Consider the following 22,528-nt stretch of genomic DNA (forward strand, 5'->3'; position numbering starts at 1 on the left):
CGAAAAAAAATCTAGTAAGTAAAATCAAAATATATTTTCTCTCATTAAATAAATCGCCGTGAAAATTAATCTTTCAATGTGAGATGAAAATCATCAGATTCATGATATTATTTAGTGCTTATTGGTTTAATGTTTCGATCGAAATGCACGACCGTGATGGCCGAATGCTAGTTCGATAATCATTTATTCTAAAATATGCATGATTTAATTAATAGCTGTGTAGCGTTACATATTTAATGATGGAGAATTTCACCATTGTTAGGGTACGGACAATCCATTTTCGAAAATAGGCGGTAATGTTTATTATATAATAGAATTCGGGAATTAACACGAACGCGTATTTTACCTTCAATGCCTGACGATTCGGCGCAGGATACACTGGCCATGGTCCCGTGCTTTAATTTCCGGATACTATTACGTTTAAAAGTTCGGTAAAAATGAATGTCGTCATTATTGTTCAACAGGTATCCGTGCTGCAAACGTTTGCAAGATACAAAGATCAGTTCAACGTGGAGTTGGGTGGAGAACACGGTCGCACCGCTTTGCACTTCGCCGCTATACATGACCACGATATCTGCGCCAGGCTTCTGGTAAGCTCACTATATTTTGGCCAAATTCCAACAGGTTTTTATGTTCGGCAAGTTGATAAAAAGTTGCTCCGGGCAATGTTCCAGTTTATATTTCGTTAATTTATTGCTTGAACATGTTTTTCTCTTCTCATCATTAGGTTCGGTAGTCTATGCGGTAGAATTAGTATATTTATGGAACTGCAGAACCTGGTTTTCTATTTTGAGTTACAAAAAGTGTTATCAGGTTTTCTATCAAGAAATTGAGTTTAACAATATGCCTAGCAAAACAATAGTTCGCCAACTATTACGAATGTTTATAAACATCGCGAACTGCTTTGGGAACTATAAGAATATGAGAAAAAATCAACTACGATTTTCTACATCTAGATCACCGACTTGGGTGCCGAGTGTAAGAGACCCTGCAACAACGGGTACTATCCGATCCACGAGGCAGCTAAGAACGCTTCATCGCGCACCATGGAGGTATTCCTTCAGTGGGGAGAGTCCAAGGGCTGCACCAGGGAGTCCATGATATCTTTGTATGATAACGAGGGGAACGTGCCACTGCATTCGGCTGTCCATGGCGGAGATATCAAGGCTGTGGAGCTGTGCTTGAGGTCTGGAGCCAAGATATCCACACAACAGCACGATCTGTCTACGCCTGTACATCTGGCTTGTGCTCAGGTAAGAAAAAGCTAATCGAACCTAAATACATACATTAAATCCAACTTCTAACCATTAGGGTAGCCAGACCAGATAAATTGTGCAAAATTTATCAGAAGTAAGACTAGTTGACGTTAATTTTTTTATGATTTAGGCTGTCGAGTGTGCTACTAGCATAAATCAAATTATGTATACCAGAATATGTGAAGAATTAGTCGGTTATTGACGATTCGATTTTGATGTTCCTTTAAATAAATTGGATTGAATATAATTTAAACTTGTTTAGTTGCCACCAAAATAATCATCAACCAAAATTCCTGCTTCATTATCATCACAAAACATGTAATTTTTCCAGGGTGCGCTTGAAATCGTGAAGTTGATGTTCACAATGCAGCCAACGGAGAAACTTGCTTGCTTAAACTCGTGCGACGTGCAGAAGATGACACCGATTCACTGCGCGGCCATGTTTGACCACCCCGACATCGTGAACTATCTCATATCCGAGGGGTCGGACATCAACCCGCTGGATAAAGAGCGTAGGTCGCCTCTGCTGTTGGCTGCCTCCAGGGCTGGCTGGAGGACTGTGCATACTTTGGTAAGTCATTGATGAATAATATTGTGAAACCTGTAAGTTCGACGGCCGTAATTAGAAAAAAATAACTACTGGATGTTTTAGGATCTGTAAATCTGGAATTTCCAGCAGTATCTTCGTGTATTTGTTATCTACCTTAAATAAGTAGAAAATTGTAATTTCATAGACAACCAAGTCTCTAGTATTTTTATTGATAAAGGAATTAAGCGTTTAGTTAACTTTATAGTCGTACTATTAACCTGGAAACTCTATTACTTTCTTCTATCCTCAAATAGCGTTATTTCTCTAGAATACTGGGTCAAGGGTATTAATACGTTAACTGTCCGCGTAGCAGACACAATAAAAAGCAGCGTGTAATACATGGAATGTAATCAGCCGGCCTGCAGTCTCGTATACGTCGCCTCACCCTTTATGCGCTGTAATGTTTCTATTCATTTTTATGAACTGAAATGAGACCATGAGAGAATACATTGAACGTATGTTTCTGCACGATGTCAAGACTAAGCTTTAGTAAGTGTGGATAACTTCCAAACTTAAGTACGAAATTAGAATCCGTCCCTAAAGTCTTGTATTTGCTTGATGAACAACAAATTTGAAACACAAACGTTCTCCCAACAGACTGTCCGACCTACAAATAAGTTCGTTCAGTTTAGTTCCGACTCGGTGCAGTCCATTTGGCTCTTAATTGCCCGCTTTGAACTTCGATTACTGAAACTTTTGTAATAAAATTGATTGAGACTAAGATATTCCGAGAAAATCAAACTTGATTATGCTTGCGACGTCATTTTCGCGAATTCCTTCATTCTATTCACGACTTTTGTATAAATGTTCTTGTTTTTGTTTAGAAAGGATAAATAAAATATGTTTCCGGATTCTCAATAAATATAGGTATTCTTAGTATCAATCCGTATCAAGCGCGAGTAAAAACTAGTAGCATAGAAGAAGAAATGTTTTTTGTAAAAGGTGAAAGTGTAGCTGTTGTTAATTGTAACGTTACAGATCCGTCTCGGGGCCGATATTGAGCTGAAGGACATCAACTCTAGGAACGTTCTCCATCTTGTTGTGATGAACGGCGGCAGGCTTGAAGACTTCGCAGCCACTTGCAAGGTAAACTTGACAATATCCATGATAATTTACACCATACATATAACAATATTATATTCTATGTTTTATTTATTTAGCCTGTATCTGCGTCCCACAGCTGGGCAAAGACCTCTCCCTTGGATTTCGGTCGATTGTTTTGTATTGATTATGCTATTTTATTTTGTTACCAAATACGAGTAAATATGGAACTTATTTAACTTAGTCTCTTACATCTGCGCTGACCTTGGATCGCCTCCTAGTATAAAAGACGTGCCAAGACTTGGTACTTTTAAGCTAGCCAGTTTCTGATTAGACCTTAGACTGGTTTAATGAACCGTTTCTGTATGCATACAATTTTCAAGATCCTTTCCTGAACTGTTATAGCAGATGATATTTTCTGCATCATTAAGCATACAAAATCGCTGTTGAGAATAGTTTTTGAATACAATTTTGTTATTATTACCTAACTGCATTTTTAAAGCGAATTCAAATTATAGTCATTTTGAGTCGTAAAATTGTCGTAAACAACTAAAAGATTGGGAGAGTCTTCGATATGAAACTTTTTACAACTTTACTTGGTACGTTTTACGGGTGCACCTTGCAACGACGTCTCATTACAGCAGTCATAACTCCAAACCAACATCTCTTTATATTTTATTTGACTTGGTACTTTAGATAGGTTGATCTCACAGCACAGCAGAACAAATTAAATTTAAAGGAGTCGAAGACATCGTACATATTAAAAGATGAGAAATACCTCTATCCTTCTAAAAGAAAAAAAACCTATTTAGTTTCTGTATTGGGATACAATAACTATTATTTCAGTAGTTTTAGCCTGAGCGTGTTTTAGCAACACACAGGCAAATTCTATTTCATTTAATATTCTAGTCCTTTACATATGTTTTCCTGCAAAATTTATTTTACTCTTCCAAAATAGTATTTACTATATACTCTGCTTTTTGTTGTTATTTTATACAACTGCGAGGTTACATGGCTTGTTAAACGTTAAAACAAATAATTACTTCAACTCTTACTCTCTCGTGGGTCGTATACACAAAAATGTAACAAACGTGTCGCTCGTAAAAGTCTCTCTAGAGAGTTATTAACTAATGTATGCTTTTCGTACAAATTATGCATACTTCCTTGTTCAAATTAATAGTTCCCATTTATTATTCCCAACCAATTATTTTGTAGGGTTTATTTTTATGTTACCTTTTGATGATACCCAAGAAAGTTCTTTGTTATAATATTTTTTATTTATGACTTTACTATGTGGTCCCAAATTGTGTTAGTAGACAAATTCATTTATTTGTTGCCAAAATCATGAACTACATATCATGGTTGCGGCGACACCAACACATATTCTTCTGTATCTTCTAAAGAACTTACCAAAAAAAAATTGATCCAGATAGACATTTACTCAGTTTAAACTAATTCCAACTGTTTTTTTCATGTAACAAAGATCTTGTTTCAATGTGTTCGTAGTATCTGCCTAATATCGAACAGTATACATTCCAGGACCGCTGCGACAAGAGCCTGACGCAGCTGCTGAACGAGAAGGACAACACGGGCTGCTCCCCGCTGCACTACGCCAGCCGCGAGGGTCACATCAGGTCTTTAGAGAACCTCATCAGACTGGGCGCGTGCATCAACTTGAAGAACAACAATAATGAGAGCCCGCTGCATTTTGCTGCTAGGTATGGACTTTGTAGTTTTGATTGAAAAAATTGTAGTTAAATTATTTTAGTATTGAGGATATACTTATTTCTTGAGGCAGTAGATAATGCTGATGTTCTTTTGAGCATGATATCATTTTCTGTATCTATCAAGGTAACAAGGAACTATAAGGTCGCGCTGTGTGTTCAGTATTCAGACTATGAAAATAACACGATCACAAACAATACTATTGGTACTGACCATGGTGGCAATGAAGAATAGAGTATGCAACAACTTAATATTACTTTAAGCTATTGAAAAAGATGGAAAGCAAATATATAGGTGAAAGGTGGTGATAAAACAAAGAAAGATAAAATGCACTTTGGAACTAAATCGAAAAAAATAAATAAAACTTTACTTTTTAATTTTCCATAACTAACGTCGCAATTTAACTTCCAGATACGGCCGCTACCACACCGCCTGCCAGCTTTTGGACTCAGACAAGGGGACGTTCATCATCAACGAGAGCGACGGTGAAGGCCTGACTCCTCTCCACATTGCATCTCGCGAGGGTCACACCAGAGTCGTTCAGCTGCTCCTCAACCGCGGCGCCTTGCTCCACAGAGACCATAATGGAAGGAACCCTCTGCATCTGGCCGCTATGAGTGGGTACACTCAGACTATCGAGCTGTTACATTCAGTACATTCGCATCTGCTGGACCAGTCTGATAAAGATGGAGTAAGTATTTCGTATGGAAGTTTTTAATAGGTGTCGCTATTTATAGATCACTGAGACCACCTATATCAAAATTTTCAAATCATTCTTCTAATTTAGGAAGAATTTCTTATATGGATTTGTATATTTCGTTTTTGCTCGAAAGATCGAGCAAAAACGAAATATACAAATCCATATTGGCACACGGTATTAGTTTTGCATATTATCAATCAATTTTGCTGTCTTTTATTTGGTGTGATTCGGGCTTGCGCTACAAAAATTTACTTCGATGTGCGGCTAATACTTATTTATAACATTTCCTAACTCATTTGCTTTCATTGTTACTATCGTAATAAATTGTATAGTGTGAAATAATTATTTTGATAAATATTTATGAAACAAAGTCCAAATGACTTGGTCGTGCTTATTTTTAAACTAATAACTGGCTTATTAAACTTACAGAACAGTCCCTTACACCTGGCCACGATGGAGAATAAACCGAACTCCATAGCTCTGCTGTTGTCTATGGGCTGTCGACTGAGCTACAACAACTTGGATATGAGCGCTATTGACTACGCCATCTACTACAAGTTCCCTGAGGCGGCTCTTGCTATGGTCACACATGAGCAACGGTATGTATGATTGTTCCTTTGAAACTAATGGTAATATTGGGATTCTTATATTTTATTCCTTATAATGAAAATAAAATATTAAGATAGTTAAATACTTATACCAGTCGTTTGAGGAAAAGCCTTAGTTTCTTATTGACTTAAGACCTTCCATTAGTTCCATCGGCTCCTAAGAATGATTACTTTCAATCCTCAATTTACATTTAAAAAAAAAAAAATTAAACCTTGTGATTTTTAAACTGCATACACGTTTATAACTTCTTTCTCAATTTGTAAGAAAGAAAGCTAATTTCTAGCAAACAACAAACTTCCTCCTGATGGAGTTTTTTGTAACATAGTGTAAGATAACTGTAAAATATTACAAATAAACAGAATATCCATTGCAGTTGTAATCTTAGTACAATTTATAATGTTTAATCACATTTTTCAGTGCTAAGGAAGTAATGGCTCTTCGTTCTGACCGTCATCCTTGCGTCACTCTGGCCCTCATCGCGTACATGCCGCGTGTCTTCGAAGCTGTTCAGGACAGGTGCATCACTAAGGCTAACTGCAAGAAGGACTCCAAGAGTTTCTATGTAAGTTCTTTGTTGTAAATGAAAAAAATAATTGTTACAAATATTAAATTAAGTAGTTAAAACAACAGGAAGAAATCTTTTATATTTATTTTTATGATAGTTTCAAAAGGAGGTATTTACTACTACTTCTTAAATAATAAGCATAATTGTAAAGTAAGAACTAAGGTTAGAAAAAGTATACTTAATCGAAATGATATCAGTAATCACTATCATGAAATGAACACTTATTCATTGGCATATTTTTAACTTCTCTTCCTGCTGGGCCCTCTTCGTGCAGAAGTGGCCTGGACAAAATACATCTACCTAACTATTAGTTGATGTAAATACATTTAAGATTATAATAATAATAAATTGTGCATCTAGATAAAATACAGCTTCGACGCTCTTTGCCCACAATTAAAAGTGGAAGATGGGAATAACACCAGACGGCGGTCTGAGAATGTTCCCAAAACTCAGAACATACCGTTGCCTGCTTTAAATGTAAGTGTTCTATATAACAATATAATTATATTTTCTTTTCATTTGCATCGTCGCAGATTAAGTACTCTTTCAAATTCTACCAACGGTCGAAGCTAGAAGTTGACGCGTTGAGACTGGCACTCAATGATCCAAAATACCGACCTGAACCGTTGTGTGTTATCAACGTGAGTTGCATACTCTGTGCCGAGTGGTGGCTGGCTTTAACACTTGTTCACGGAAATTGGTGCTCTCTATATTAACAAAGTCAAATTTTCGACACCGTTTTATAATAAAGGTTTTCACAGCTTTAAATTAGCGTAGTAACACAAGATTTCGTAGAGAAAACTCATAATGTGAGAATTATATTTCTGCACATAATGAACACATTTTAATAATTTAGCATCGGACCTAGTAGATCTCCTTGCGGTACTCCGATGCCTAAATTTAATATTACTGATAACACTTTTATTTATATATTCAGGAACTTTCTTTACACTATTGTTTCCTAAATATTTTTCATCGTCAGTTACGATTGGAGCATCAATTTCTATAATTTTTGGGTTTTTGTGAATACACACGCACACTAACGCTTAACTACTTTTCCTAGTTTTAATTAGTTGGTTGAGGTCTTCGTTTATGCTTGTTTTGTCTTTATTGTTCTTGTAAATTACTTGAAATCACATCGCTACCGTATACGGCACTGACACCTCGTATGATTTATCTCCGATGATAAAAAATAATCTTGGTTCCAGTCGTTAAAAAGCTCAATTAATTTATTGAAAAATTTTTTCAGCTTTGTGTTAAAACAAAATATTAAAAGTATTTTTCGTGTATATCGTGATATTAATGATAATAATAGAAAGACGTTAATTTCTTTTAATTAGAAATTGACCGGTGATGAAACATTTTCAATGTCTGGTCGGAAAGAATAATTTTGCTCGTACTAGTATTCTCGGAGATTTATCACACGTAAAACAAAAAAGTATTGAATTAAAAATTATATTAACATAAGATTAATTTCAGGCGATGGTAGCGCACGGCAGAGTTGAGTTGCTAGCTCATCCATTGAGCCAGAAATACCTGCAAATGAAATGGCATTCATACGGCAAATACTTTCACTTGACCAACCTGCTGTTTTACTGCATATTCTTGATATTTGTCACCGTTTACACTTACATGCTGATGTCTAGCGCTAACTCGTACGTAGCTAAGAAAGCCGATTGTCCGGTCAATGTTACCAATGACGCGAATGCCGAAGCTGAGAATAAAACTGAGAGAAGCAAATTTGAGTTCAATCCAGGTGAGTTTGTTAAAGATTGTACGCCTTTACAAAGGTTACTAATGCCCGCTTTCTTAGGTCTCCAGTTAAACTTTGTATAGTATTTGATTCAATAAAGTTATGTGTACTTTAATCTTCAGTTATAAAGAGAGAAAGATAGAAAAATAGAGAGGCCAAACTCAATGATATCTAGTAATATATAACTAAGTAACTAGTAAGCTCAATTTTCTTTACTGGAAAAATCTTTGAACTGTTTTTCATCTTATCTGCCTCATACATTTGAAAGCAATAGTCATGACGATTTGTATAATTTACTAACATAACTCACTCTGCTGTTTCAGACTTTGAGTCGAAGGTGGCAATGTACACTAGTACAGTGGCTATTCTTGTGTACAACGCAATTTGTCTGATCCGCGAAGCTTACAACGTGAAGCAGCAAAAATGGCATTACTTAGTGGACCCATCCAACCTTGTGTCTTGGTTACTCTACGTGAGCTCCACTTTGATGGTTTTCCCAACTATTTGCGGATATTTCACTGAAATACAGGTAAGCATTATATTAAATTGAGCTCCCTGTGATCGAAAGTATCAAATGGATGTAATTTATCATCGGTTTCATTACTTCTGGATAGCTACTGGTTAGCTCTAAACGTAGAATATTTTGTTCTCATTTCATACTTTTGTCTTTTATCTTTCAAACCAACTCAAGGCCTCCCCCTCGTTTGGGAGGAGACCTTTGCCCTGCAGTGGGACAGTAATGAGTTGAGAAAAAAAATTCTTTTGCACAGTACATCTATTACTACTACTATTATTAGTAATGAGACCGGTAGTAAAAGTTTGACAGTAACAATATTGTGATGAGATACTATTTCTAACGATTCATTTCAGCCGTTTTTTACAATGATGGTAAGTAATCGGGCAATCGTATCTAATTTTTTAAGGTAAATGATGTGATTTGTTTTTGACGAAATCAAAGTAGGTTTGATACACTCGTATTCGGCAAGTTTTATAATATTTTACTTTTTGATTTCGCTCTCACTGAGTTCAGTATCAATATCAGCATTGTTTGAGAGATTTGCTTTTTCATTTTTATACAATTTACACTATTTTTTACTGCAAATAAGTTTTGAAAGTTAAAGTTTTAAAATGCATGTTTTATTTTATCTGCAATGTGTACTAAGGTTTAAAATCGTTATTCTGATATTATGTGGTTTAACAACAATTTGAAGTTACCACATTGTTGCATTGCTGTATGATTTTGATCACTGTACACCAAACAAATTACTGTTTTCGTCACTTTTTCTGAAATAGCCAATATTTTTATCGTCACAATTTCAATAGCAGTTTAGTTCACTACCATTGTATAATAAAACTTTATTAGTATTATACCTGCCAGTTGGTTTGTTCACACAATGCAAAGGTAAATTTATCTTATGATGGATTACAATAAACTTTATGTTCCAGTTTTCAGCCGCTTCGATAACGGTGTTCTTAGCGTGGTTCGAGTTGCTGCTGTTGCTCCAACGTTTTGACCAAGTGGGCATCTACGTGGTGATGTTTCTTGAGATCCTGCAGACTCTCATCAAAGTTCTGATGGTGTTCTCTATTCTGATCATCGCGTTCGGCCTGGCTTTCTATATCCTCCTGTCTAAAGTGGGTCCCGAAAACACGGTATTTATTGTACATTATAATTGCTATTTATGTAGGGAATCTAAATTGATGGCCATCGCCCTGGTATGAATTGGTAAAGTATACGGGGTTTCTGCGGTACAAGCACATAATGCTTCCATGCTTTGCGTTCATGACGTCATGAAAAATTTCCAGTTAGGTTCGAATTTTAATTAGCGAATTTTATCAAAATTGAACTTGGTAGCCTTAGCGAATGATGTAGCGCGGCGAAATTTTTGATTTTTCGAACAAATTTTCGATCTTGTATATTTGCAGGGCCATCATTTGTCGTTCAATAGTATCCCGATGTCATTGATGAGGACGTTTGCTATGATGCTTGGGGAACTGGACTTCGTGGGCACTTATGTTCAACCGTATTACAAGTCGGAGACGGATATCGTGCTACCTTTCCCAATGCCTACATTTGTGATTCTGGGTTTGTTCATGGTTCTGATGCCGATCTTACTGATGAACCTGCTCATTGGTTTAGCTGTTGGAGATATTGAGAGTGTGAGGCGCAATGCTCAGCTTAAACGCTTGGCTATGCAGGTAATTATAATCTTTTCATAATATCACATTTCCCCGCGCTGGTTAATACCATTTTAAAGAATTTGTTAACACCACTATAATCTCTATTACTGGACTTTTATAGCATTTTAATAACCTAGTAGAACTGGCGCGAACGTGCATTTTACTGAATGGCTAGGCGTTAATCAGTTAGGTGTGAGTCGAAAATTACAAAATGTCATTTTATATTGTTTGTTTTCAGCCACGTTAATTCCTTATTCTGTATTCCAGTAATAGAACCTTATTTTTCGACATTTATGGATTAGGTACAGTACAGTAGCTGTCAGTTCATTAAACATGGAAAAATCTTTATATTTCCAGGTGGTCCTCCACACGGAACTGGAACGCAAACTGCCGGCGATACTCTTGGAGAAGGTGGACAAAGACGAGTTGATCGAGTACCCGAACAACAAGAAATGCAAACTTGGCTTCTTGGACCTCATCTTGCGCAAGTGGTTCTGCAACCCCTTCAGTGATGATAGTAAGAACGATATATTTTCACTCTTATATTTTGTTTTAACCTTTACTGTCCCATTGTCGGGCAAAGGTCTCCTCCAAACACAACCAGCTGTCTCAATCCTCGGCTATTTCCTGCACCCTTCTAGATAAGTGTCCAAATCGTCTCTTTTATATAATGCTCCAATTTCACAGCTGGTTCTGATTTTCTATAATGGTTTTCTTGTATGTGACTAGATGATATTCTTCTTTTTATGTAGCTTCAAATCAAGGTACGAACTCAGTTGAAAAAAAAAACCAGTCGGAGAAAACCATATGCTAATGACGAACGTTTTAATTCGTGACTTAATAATTATTCCATAATAATACTTATACACCATCACAATTTTCCACTGCTTAATTTATTTTACTAATTTAAGGTTTCTCGAATAACGTGATCTAAATACTAAAACGCACAATTTTGTGTTTTTGCAGGTGGCTTAGACCTGGTGCTGGAGAGCAGTGAGGATTACATCACAGCTGAACTGGACAAACAGAAGCGCAAGCTCCGAGAGATGTCACACTTGTTGGAACAGCAGCACACACTCGTCAGGCTTATTGTGCAGGTAGCATTAATTACATTGGGTTCACCCACATTTATTACTTTTAGTTTAACACATTGTAGTTATAAATCTACCAAGAATTTTCTGGTTCATAAATATTTCATCTCCCTTGCTGCCGTTAAGTGTTCTGTGCCTATGTACAAACCTCTTTTTGGCACAATTCTTATTGCATTAGAATACTTCTTACAATTTTACTTAGCTGATAGTCGCTCGTCAGGTCAGGTCACAATGTCCTATAACATTTTCAAAGAGATGCTTCAATAATTTACAGAAAATGGAGATCAAAACTGAAGCCGATGATGTGGATGAGGGCGTATCTCCCGGAGACACCCGCGTGGTTCCTCGCTGGAGCTCCCCTCGGAGCCGCAAGAAGCTGCGCACAGCATCCTCCTTCAACAAAGGTGGTTAAACACTCACCAAACGACCACGGCGACGTCAGCACGATCACGATTTACCAAAACATATTTACGAGATATAATAATATCTTGAAGTAGATTCGTAGGATTAATCTATATTCTAGAAGTGTAATATTTATTTATGATACGCATTTAATCGATACTGAAATTTTAATATTTAGTTAATTTATTTTGCTATTTATTTCAAACGCGCTTCTCATAGCGCGATTCAGGACAGTCATGATTTTTGTAAATGCTTGTTGTTTATATTTAATGCCATTAGATGGCGCTATTGTATATTATCGTTTATTTCGCATTTTACGATTGTATTTTAAAATATCGTAATTAGTTTTTTATTAATTTAAAGCACTCGTATCAATAAGTGAAATAGTTTGTGTTATTAGCCGTTTAAAATAAGTTTATTCTTACTCACTCTATTTGTAGTAATGAAGAATGTCTAGTGACGTTCTGACAAATAGTTTGCACAATGAATTCGCTTCTTAACCGTTTGCTAATATCAATTAATGGAATGTAATCACATTTTAAATGTTTTAAAATATTTTATATATGAATGGAATCATATGATATCTAGAGATAATAATTGTAACGGTAAACATTTTTACATGTTAATGTTGTAACTTGTAAGCTTAGTTGAATGTAAGTTGATGGCCAGGGAAAGGAAAAATTAGGACGGTATTTTAAACATCTGTTTTATGAAAAAAACTAATTATATATTGAGAAGAAAAAGGCCGTTTTCACGTTGCGCGTATTTCTTTTTAATATTTCTTGCGGGAACGGTGCGTGTACGCTACTGTCACGTGCACTATACGCAAACGTTACGCGCTCTTCGGTGTAGCGGTCTTTGAACACATACAAATTGGTCATATAGTAGACAGACAATTACATAATTGACATGTTATAATATCATCTTGGTAGTGGTAAAGAATTACGAAACGGAGGCTTTATTATAATATTTAAATGTAGTTTCTTAAATGTTAGGTTATATTGATAAAATGTAGGTTTTAACCATTATTTATTTTATTTCCTTGGCTGGCCAAGATATAACAATCTGATACCGAAATTATTTAAGATATGTTTTTTCTTTTTTGTACTTAAAATATGGAAGTTAGAAACAAACTAGTCAATTAATATTTGTCTTTAGTTATCAAAACATTCTAGTCTTATTATTTCACAAGTTAAGCGTAAATAGTAATTATGTAATATAATAATTATTTTTTTGTGTATGCTATTTATCTAAAACATATTTTGTTACTTTAATACGAAGATAAAGAATTTAATAAACATAAGCTTGAAACGCAAAAAAATATACAGGCAGTAGAACTTGATTCCCTTTTTTTTTACAAAAATCAAATGATTCGTATAAATAACAAATAGTCAAAATATTTTGCTCTTATCGTCTGTAAAACCGAATTATAAATTTCTCAGTGACGATAAATATAAGATATACTTTTTATAAGTACAAGCTTTACAGAGAGCGAGGCTCTTTAAATGAGAAAGTCATGAAGGTATCTCGACTTCGATTCGACCATGATATAATAATATGACAATTTTTATCTATTTATTATGTATTATTATAATACAATTAAGGTTAGTATTTGTACGTAATTTTTATAAGAGCTTGGATACGGTGGTGCCATCCTAGTCGTCATAAAATTTAAATAATTATTGCGACATTGACAACCCTGCTAAGAAATTAGTATTTCAATAACCCTTCATTATTTATCGAATACAACGAAAATACTCGAAAATATAATAACTTAAAAGCTTTAGCATTTTAATTTTGGTACTTAATATAAATATATATCCACAAACGAGACTAGCTAGGCTGGTAGTGCCTCAAAAGATGTGTATTTTTGGACGGACATGTTTTAAAAACATGTTATTTGAAACAAGTAGACAATGGGTAAGTTATTCAGAGCTTGGAATGTTTCGACAACCGTAGGGTTAACGAGGTCATCGCCGTAAGACTTGATAAACAATCTTGAAATTGTTCTCAAAATATCAGTTCTTTTTCGTAAACTAGTATTTAATTCAGCCTACGTATTTAATGTTTAAAACACTGTAGTAAATATTTTTGTATTTCTAATAATGTAAAGAGGTTTGTAACGAAGTATTTTACTAAATTTCAATCTTGAATGTTCACATATTAGTTTGACTATAAATCAAAATCTGTCTGCATGTGTTATTCTTAGTCATGTTAATCTAAGACTACGTTTATATTTTGACTTCATTACAGGCCTTATTTATCATGAATGGTAGATTCCCACCACTGCAGCTTGTATGGACCCCAGGAAAATTATTCGATGTAAACTTTTTGAAAATAAAGTCTTTTTTAGTAGGTATAAGTTTGTTTTATTTATGCTCAGTCATCTTTGTTGCTGAAAGACATATTTACGCAGTGCAGATTTATAAAGACACTTGCAGAAAGAGAGTCCGATGTCCGAGTGGTCCGACTGCTGGACAAGGGTCTCCTTACGTATTGAAGGAGGGGTTAAAATTACACCAAACACCTGAGCAGAATTTCATTTTGAAATCCGGGATTTTGAATAATCTCTTTGAACTTTGAATTTAAATAGCAGTCGGCAGCAATTTATCGGTTAGTGACGACCTCTAGTATTGAACTAGATATCATTTGAACAAGTAGTTTAAAGATACTACATACCTATCACTTGGGACTATACAACCTCGTTACACTCGTAATTATACAATACGATTCCTTTATGAGCCGTTGGATTCATCAACATAAGAGATGTTTCGCTAAGCTAGCGAGTAACAGTGGTCAACATTGTGAAATAAACTCAATTAAAAAAAAACTATTCCTCAGGGGGGAAGGAAGAAAGCGATTGGCCGAAAATAACATATTTTATAGAGATTTTGTAAGTTTTTTGAAACATTGCTGTCTTCTGGAAGCTAGATAGTCTTGGCCGATTTCTAGTGAACTAAAAATCTTTCAGCTAGTGGGGCCTTTTGTTGAAATTCTATACTCTGGAATTAGAAAACAGATGACATTTAAAGAGCGCGATCAACATAAATTGAGTGAAAAGAAAAATTTGACTTTCGTAAGAACTATCGTTGAAAATGGCACATTAGACATTTTATTCTTTAGTAAATAAATCGTGTATTTACCAAACCATGCTTATTTTTACAAATCTGTGCCTGTAACAATGTTTAGTTTTTAACTCGATAGATGGCACTGTACTGATTTTCTAGATCGCGCTATTAAGTTTCGCCCGGCACCCCTATATAAACCCCCGGTCAGTTTCTCACAGTTATACTGGTGGGGCAGTAAAATTAAATCCTTTCCTGTCCTATTCCTATACTACATTTCTTCAGCATTTTTTTGGCGTGGTATATTCATTGTAACCAATGAACACCATCGATAAACACTATGATATATAATTTAATATCTCCAAATCTGAATAATCTTATGCATTTTTAAGATTATATCGAATTATTTTATCACTGGTACTTAAAATAAATAGGTACGACATACATATGTTACTGTAAAAGCCCGAACTGTGGTAAATCCTAAGATTTACCAACTCTCAGTGGTAAAAGTCCGAACAAGCCGGAGTTTAAAAACTATGTTACGGTATACAAAAAAACTCCTTCTTCATAACTATGTTACGGTATAATTATATTACAATTAGATCATTGCCAATATTGAATTTCAATATTTGATGAAGCATTGCTAGTACTAGTAAGTGCAGGTGTACTAAAACTGCAAGTGTCTCAAAGACACTTTCCAAAATGCTTTAAGGGAAATTGGTTTAGTCGTTTTTCAGTTTTGAGCTTAGCAACACATTTGGCGATTCATTTTTATATTATAGATTAATCTAAGTTGATCCATAAGTCCAGACACTTGGTTGGATGTCTCTGTTTAATGAAACAGATTTCGTGTAATTAAAAGCTCGTTTTAATATTGAGCCCTTTCTATTCAGATGTCAATTTTACCTACAAGGTAGGTACTCTTAGGTAGTAGGTAGTAGTAGGTTATATAATAGAGAGAGACACTTCGTGAGATAGAGTCGAAAGAAATCTCTAGAGCTTTAGCGAGTACTTGAATGAATACCATTGGGACAAATGGTAATTCAATTTAGTTTTGCTCTTGAAAGCTTTTGCTACATGTGCTGTGCAACAATTAAAAGTGACAGAAAACAGCGCATTACTGAATGATTAGCCTTAAAAAGTATGTTTATTTTTTGCAGATAACTCATATTGGTCACAAGCCTAACGATTGATACTATTGTTTATGCACCGCACCGCACTGAATTCGTGAGTTTTCTGCAAAATCGGCTATCGCCAACGTGATATATCATTAGTCACAATTTTATTAATACTTGCGAAGCTATTTAACAATGCACCGGTATTGTATATCCAAATTCATACAAATAACACATCAGCGCTTCGTATTAAAATTTTGATACTTACATTGGATTGCAGAGATTAGGGTCCTGTTTTATATTACAAAAAATTGCATACATCTGCGTCTGCAAATTAATTTCACCCTTCCTATTTTATTCGATCTTATTTGGTATATGGAAACAATCTGGACCTAGCCAGACCAGTCTCTATAGAAAGATGCAAAATTACTGGTTAGCAACAAACTCGTTCGAGTGGTTTGAATGAAATGATTGCAAGTTATAGCAGCTGCACATTATTTTTGTTGCAATTGGGTATTTGTCTGGGTTAACGAAAAAATATTTAACTTGTTAAGGTTCATTTAAAATGCTCAGGCTACGTTATGTTTTTCGTACATGCTGTTTAAATGGTAATAGTTACAGACTATATGTATATAATTAGGCACTCATTTGATACTTACGAAAATATGACATTGTGACGTAATTATGTCATATTTTTATACTAAAATGTGTATTTGACATTTCTATTGCTGGTTTGCTATTACAGACTTGATTCCAACGAAAATACGGTATTGTGATGTCACTACATTATCTATATTTCTATACTAAAATCTGTTTTTGACATTTCATAAAGAGTAATGATTTGACTAATACTTGATTGACATTTAAACTGTTAAGGAATCTTCAATGTACCATACGCAGTACGTACGAGAAAGAAAAGTGAAGAGAGCAATTAAACTATAGTAAAGCAGACAAATGTAACTATCGAGATTAATTTCTCTGTTTTACTCAGTTGAAATAAAGCGATGATACGCTCTACAATATTGCTAGATGACTTTGTTCCTAGTTTTTTGTGTATACGATGGTGTTCATTGGTTACAATGAATTGACCACACAAAAAATATATTGACTGAAGTAATTAATATCAAAGTGGGTGTTCGTAAACCACGAACTACCTCACGAAGACAAATGTACAACACGGACCGGGGGTTTATATAGGGGTGCCGGGCGAATCTTAATAGCGCGATCTAGAAAATCAGTACAGTACCATCTAGTGAGTTACGGGGTAAATACTATGTTTCACGGTCCTTTTTTTTAAATAAATTGACGGCAATAAGAAATTTCAATAAGAAATATCCATCAAACGAACTCGATACGTTTATCTAAAGGAGAGTCACTCATAAAGATTTAAAAATATCAAATAACTGGCACAAAAGTGTTCCTCGTGCATTTCAAGGACACCCGAATCCGAAGCTTGACCAAGGATTTCAAAAGATCAGATAATTGTGCAAAAAGGTATTTTGAGTAGTCAACCAGTCTGTTTGAACCAGGGACCTCTCGATCTGTAATCGAAAGCTCTACCTCTGAGCTATGTCCCCCTAAGACTGTTGTCTGAAATAACTTAACATTGTACACGAAATACGGTAGTTTTATTCAGGGTAAGAAACCGTGTTCATATTTTTGTACAACTGCTACCTACACCAAACTACAAACAAAGGGCTACGCTGAGCTACAATGACTCGTAAGCACTGAACATCACTAAAGGACTTAAAGTTGTAAAAGACAACATATCATGTATGTATTTTCTGGCCCGTAATAAATGTTTCAGTTTTCAATTAATTAACTGTTGTAAGTAGAAGACTTACTCTGAGATTTTTTACCAAACACAACTTACAAGTGATTTACTCAAATGATTTGTAGTTAGCGACTAGCGAACAACAATTTATTTTTAAGTGTAGAAATAACATTTTATTACTAATTCGAAAGTTTCAGTCGCACAGTTACCTAAATAATCTTCGCTAGATGCCGCCATCTAGGAGTTCAAAAAAGCTAAGGGTAGAGGGTTGTGGTGTTGTAGAGTCGTTGGTTCGTTGTCGCTGGAAAATGCCGGGAGATGGCGCTAGTAGTCTGTTTTTTGTCTTTTCATTAAGCTTTCGAGAAAAAGTTGTAGCAAAAGTGGGCTTTGCTCATTCGTTAGCAATACATGCTCAATACGTAAATTTCACACGTCTTCATGATGTTTTATGTATACAGCTGATTAATTCAATGCGCTTTAGTAAAACTCAAGTTTTGTACAAGTTACAAAAGTGCTGTCTGTGCATCGATAGATTTATTTGGCCTTTCGTTAATTGCTCAAAAAACAAACCTTAACTTGAATTCCCACTTACACATCAGCGTTTCCGTGTACTTTGTATTACAGTAGATACTGTAATACAAAACTTACTTGAATAATTATAACTATTTACTAATGATTTGCTGTTGTGCGATCAGCCGGCTAAAAAAAGATGCCCATTACAATTTCCTTCCCAAAGTAACAGACTTTCATAACGCTTAGAAAATAACGGATTTTCAGCTCTACAACTCATGTTAAACTTTGAATTTAACTTAAAGTTATCCACTGTCATTTGCCAAGAAAACAAGGAATGTAATTATACAAACCTGGTTTTTAAAACATTATTTTGAGGTGTTTTCGATGATATTCTTGTATTTTATACAACGAATATCACTCCAAAAATATATGAACGGTTGTGGTAAACCGGTAGCAAGTATCTTACTACCAGTTTTAACACTGATGATTGTACAAGCAGTGAGTTTATATAGGGGTGTCGGGAGAATCTTAATAGCGCGTTTTAGCAACATGTAATATTCAACTCATGCCATCTATCGAGTTACGAAGTAAATGTTTACGATTGTGAATGTATACAGTATACACTCGTAGTAAAAATGCATAAATTTTATTCGAATTTCAATCTGTGAAGTAGGTACTCACCTACCTACTGCTTCAATACTTCTTTAGTCGATGATTTTCAGAGAATTAAATTGAATTAAGAAGCTTTTTATAGCCGGCCGATTGCACATAAATATGTACATCATAACATAATTGTTGTTGAATGTGGGCCTGCGCTTGTCATCCTTACGTTCAATACCTAAGCAAACTGTGTGGTCAAAAGAGCTATTGAAACCTAATTTAAATAGATAGTAACTTATTGCTAAGCATCATGAAATTTAGTTATTTTCAGATAAATTTTGATGAGAAGCTATTTATAGCCGGCTGATTGCATATTAGCTCCTCATCAGTAATATAGTATAGTCCCAAATAATGTGTGTAATAATGTGATATCGGTCGTTAAAATGACTATTCAATAAGCTATTATAGCGGTCAAGCGTAACTCGAAAATTTATACAAATATAAACAAATACTGACTAATTATTAAAAAAACTGAGCTTTTTCTTAATGTTATAAAAGGGTACGATTTAATTAGAAAATTTTCGAGTTGCATCTGCGTCATTTTGATAGATACTCATGACCATAAGTTTTAAATTACTGAAGTCCCAAACGCCATGATTATTTGTTAAAACTATCGTCAAGCGTAATATTTACCCCGTAACTCACTAGATGGTACTGTACTGGTTTTCTAAATCGCGCTATTAAGATTCGCCCGGCACCCCTATATAAACCCCCGGTCTGTATTGTTCACTTGTCTTCGTGAGGTAGTTCGTGGTTTACGAACACTCACTTTGATATTAATTACTTCAGTCAATATTTTTTTGTGTGGTCAATTCATTGTCACCAATGAACACCATCGTGTACACATGAAAGTATATAGGAATCATCTTAAGAGTAATATGGGATAATGCGTGGCTGTAAGCTAGCCGTCGCAATTACCTACACCTATTCTTACTCCTCATAGGCCCTAAACTTGCCCGTTTTGACGGGTATCAAAATTACTGCTATTGTAGAGAGGCCGTAAGCTTGTGCGTAAACTGCTTGCTTGCACTTTCATCGAGGTTAGAATTGGCTTATCATGGCTCACTGTGATAGTATGTTAAAAATTGGCATGAGTAGCTTTATATAGCCTGCTTACTACCTCGTGCTAGCAGTCATTAGGAATATGAGCTTATCAATAAAGTGCATAAATTACGTACTAAATTACTAAGTATACCAATCAGCAAAGAAGCTACTAGATTTGTGGCATCAGTGAACATTAACCATGATTACAGATGTAGAAACTACGTGTTGTAGTCAAAAATGAATGTTTTTTCTCATCTTCACTAATAAATAAAATAAACGATGATGACGATAAGTTCGGTCAAGTCTATGACTTTATTAAGAGTATCAAGACTTATCTTTTTACGTATTTATGAGCTACTACCTCATAGATGTAGACAAACAAATCTATACAAAAAGTTGACTTATAGAGTTGTCTTTTCATAAACCTTTGACACCAAACGATGGGGTTAAAACCACTTGAGTAAATTCCAGCGCAGTAGATGTGTAACCGGTACTACAGTATTAATAATGCATGATTTTATTCCCTATTCTAAACATTTACCTCAGAACTCGACAGGTGGCAGGCATGAGTATAGCGTGTTGCTAGAACGCGCTATTAAGATTCTCCGACACCCCTATATAAACTCCACTGCTCGTACAGAATCATCAGCTTTAAATCTGGTAGTAAGATACTTACTATCAGATCGCTACAACCGTTTATCAATATTTTTGGAGTGGTATTCATTGTATCAATGAAAACCATAAAAATTACTTAATAATAATAGGTACATTAATTACAAAGTTTATACAAATGCATCCATTATGAAATCCTGCATAAATGCAGGTAATGCAGTAAATGCACACATTTACTTTAAATACTTAAGCAAATTTTAGGGCTAAAAACTGAACTGCTTAAATATAACCCTGTGGTACGTTCCTATCGCTTAAGTTTGACAATATTTCCTAAGGATCGTGGAAGTCTTTTGTTTGCAAAGAAATTCTAATGAGAAGCTTTTTATAGCCGGCCGATAAGCCGGTTAAGATAAGCACATACATTAGTCTGTGCTGACTTTTTGTGAAAAAATCAAAGGTAAGCAAGGTCCTTTGTAGAGTTGTAGACCAGTGTCTACAAGTGTCAGTATACAACGATCCAACTGTTACTTTCAATGATACATAATCGTCAAATTTATTACTAGTGAGGAATATATTCTGTTGTTATTATAACACTTGCGATACTGCATAATTATGTAACATGTTTCAGACACAAGTTTAAATAGAAATTCACAAAATAACTGAAATGAATACCATGTCTGTTTATAACATACGTGACAGTCAGCAGTTATCTGCTATCTCAAAAAAAACTTGAAACAATTATCTTACACGTGTTTGTTACAAACCAGTAATTTTAAATGTTCATACTGGAAGGGTCCAGGTTCTTTTTATACGTGAAATAAAGAAGGGACAAATAAATCTGGCCACGCAGGTCTGTGATTATATTTTGGTGCTTTTAAACTTGTACGGTATGTAAGTTTCGACGTAAATAAAATAAAAATAAAAGATACTTATTTAATATTAATATTTTTCTTTAGACTACTTTGTCTCTGTTCTACTTTAACTCTGTTTTAATCTTTGTATATTACAATAGTGTAGTGTTATTAATGATTGTAAACTCGTAGCATTAGTCTAAGAGAACCCTTTCGCATTTAAAAGCCTTTGCAGTAAATATTTTGGGGTACAATCTCCTAAATATGAATTTTAATACTAAATTGCATTACACACACTTTTCAGACTTGTAGCGATTGGTATCGCTTCGCCTCTTCAGATCGCTTACTATAGCCTCTGCCAGCCCCTGGGGAATGAGGCGTGATATTGTATGCATGTTATGGTCATATATTAGAGGTATTATGTTTGTTTCGTCAAACTCGATTATTATTTGAAACAATTATTTACAGTTATTGCTAAGTTTCGAAGATAGTAACGTTTTATCACTTTATTACTATTAAATGTTGAAATAATTCCATAAAAATATTACAAAATGTACAAAAAGTTATTTGTAGTTCTGAGACAAAAGTTGCAAATAAAAATCAAAAATGTTAACAACACTGCAGTTACCCATACCCACTTTAGAGGCGTGAGTATGGCTGTTGCAGTGTTGTTGACAGTGTGGGGATGCTCGGATTCGAACCGAGGTCTCTCGAACCTTTCAGTCGAGCGGCTCTACCACTGAGCTACATCCCCTTGATGCACCAGGACGAAATACTGATTCAGTTGCGTCGGGATACAGCAAAAGTGCAACCAAATTTAGCCCTTATTGTCTGCCGAAACCTGGATATAAATTTTGTAGTTTATGCATAGGTGTCGGGTTACCTATCTAATAGATAAAAAGGCAAGAAAATCTCAATGTCAATTCAATACTGATCAAATTCGTATCATGCTACTTGAAAAGCACTACCTTTGAAATGTGAA

At 34.9% G+C, this 22,528-nt stretch overlaps 1 protein-coding gene and 1 non-coding gene across 4 annotated transcripts in view; one reads left to right on the forward strand and one right to left on the reverse strand.

Moving 5' to 3' along the window:
- TrpA1 (Transient receptor potential cation channel A1) overlaps window positions 1-14,268 on the forward strand; it is an 86,866-nt gene extending 72,598 nt beyond the window's left edge. The window contains exons 6-21 of one of the 3 annotated variants that reach the window (XM_076135043.1): window positions 465-590; window positions 957-1,253; window positions 1,588-1,827; window positions 2,824-2,931; window positions 4,414-4,604; window positions 5,023-5,302; window positions 5,741-5,910; window positions 6,338-6,482; window positions 6,846-6,962; window positions 7,965-8,241; window positions 8,562-8,767; window positions 9,685-9,873; window positions 10,165-10,437; window positions 10,777-10,936; window positions 11,386-11,516; window positions 11,785-14,268. In XM_076135043.1, the coding sequence (XP_075991158.1) occupies window positions 465-590; window positions 957-1,253; window positions 1,588-1,827; window positions 2,824-2,931; window positions 4,414-4,604; window positions 5,023-5,302; window positions 5,741-5,910; window positions 6,338-6,482; window positions 6,846-6,962; window positions 7,965-8,241; window positions 8,562-8,767; window positions 9,685-9,873; window positions 10,165-10,437; window positions 10,777-10,936; window positions 11,386-11,516; window positions 11,785-11,922 (3,048 nt within the window). In that variant the 3' untranslated portion in view covers window positions 11,923-14,268. Of the gene's footprint in view, window positions 1-464; window positions 591-956; window positions 1,254-1,587; window positions 1,828-2,823; window positions 2,932-4,413; window positions 4,605-5,022; window positions 5,303-5,740; window positions 5,911-6,337; window positions 6,483-6,845; window positions 6,963-7,018; window positions 7,127-7,964; window positions 8,242-8,561; window positions 8,768-9,684; window positions 9,874-10,164; window positions 10,438-10,776; window positions 10,937-11,385; window positions 11,517-11,784 lie in introns of all 3 variants that reach the window. The other 2 variants (XM_076135041.1, XM_076135042.1) reach the window with 2 other exon arrangements.
- Window positions 14,269-22,226: 7,958 nt separating this feature from the next.
- Window positions 22,227-22,300, reverse strand: TRNAF-GAA (transfer RNA phenylalanine (anticodon GAA)). Its single transcript has one exon. It is a non-coding gene; the product is annotated as a tRNA-Phe (tRNA).
- Between the last annotated feature and the right edge of the window lie 228 nt (window positions 22,301-22,528).

The sequence above is a fragment of the Anticarsia gemmatalis genome, chromosome Z (assembly GCF_050436995.1).
Source record: "Anticarsia gemmatalis isolate Benzon Research Colony breed Stoneville strain chromosome Z, ilAntGemm2 primary, whole genome shotgun sequence".
Lineage (NCBI taxonomy): Eukaryota > Metazoa > Arthropoda > Insecta > Lepidoptera > Erebidae > Anticarsia > Anticarsia gemmatalis.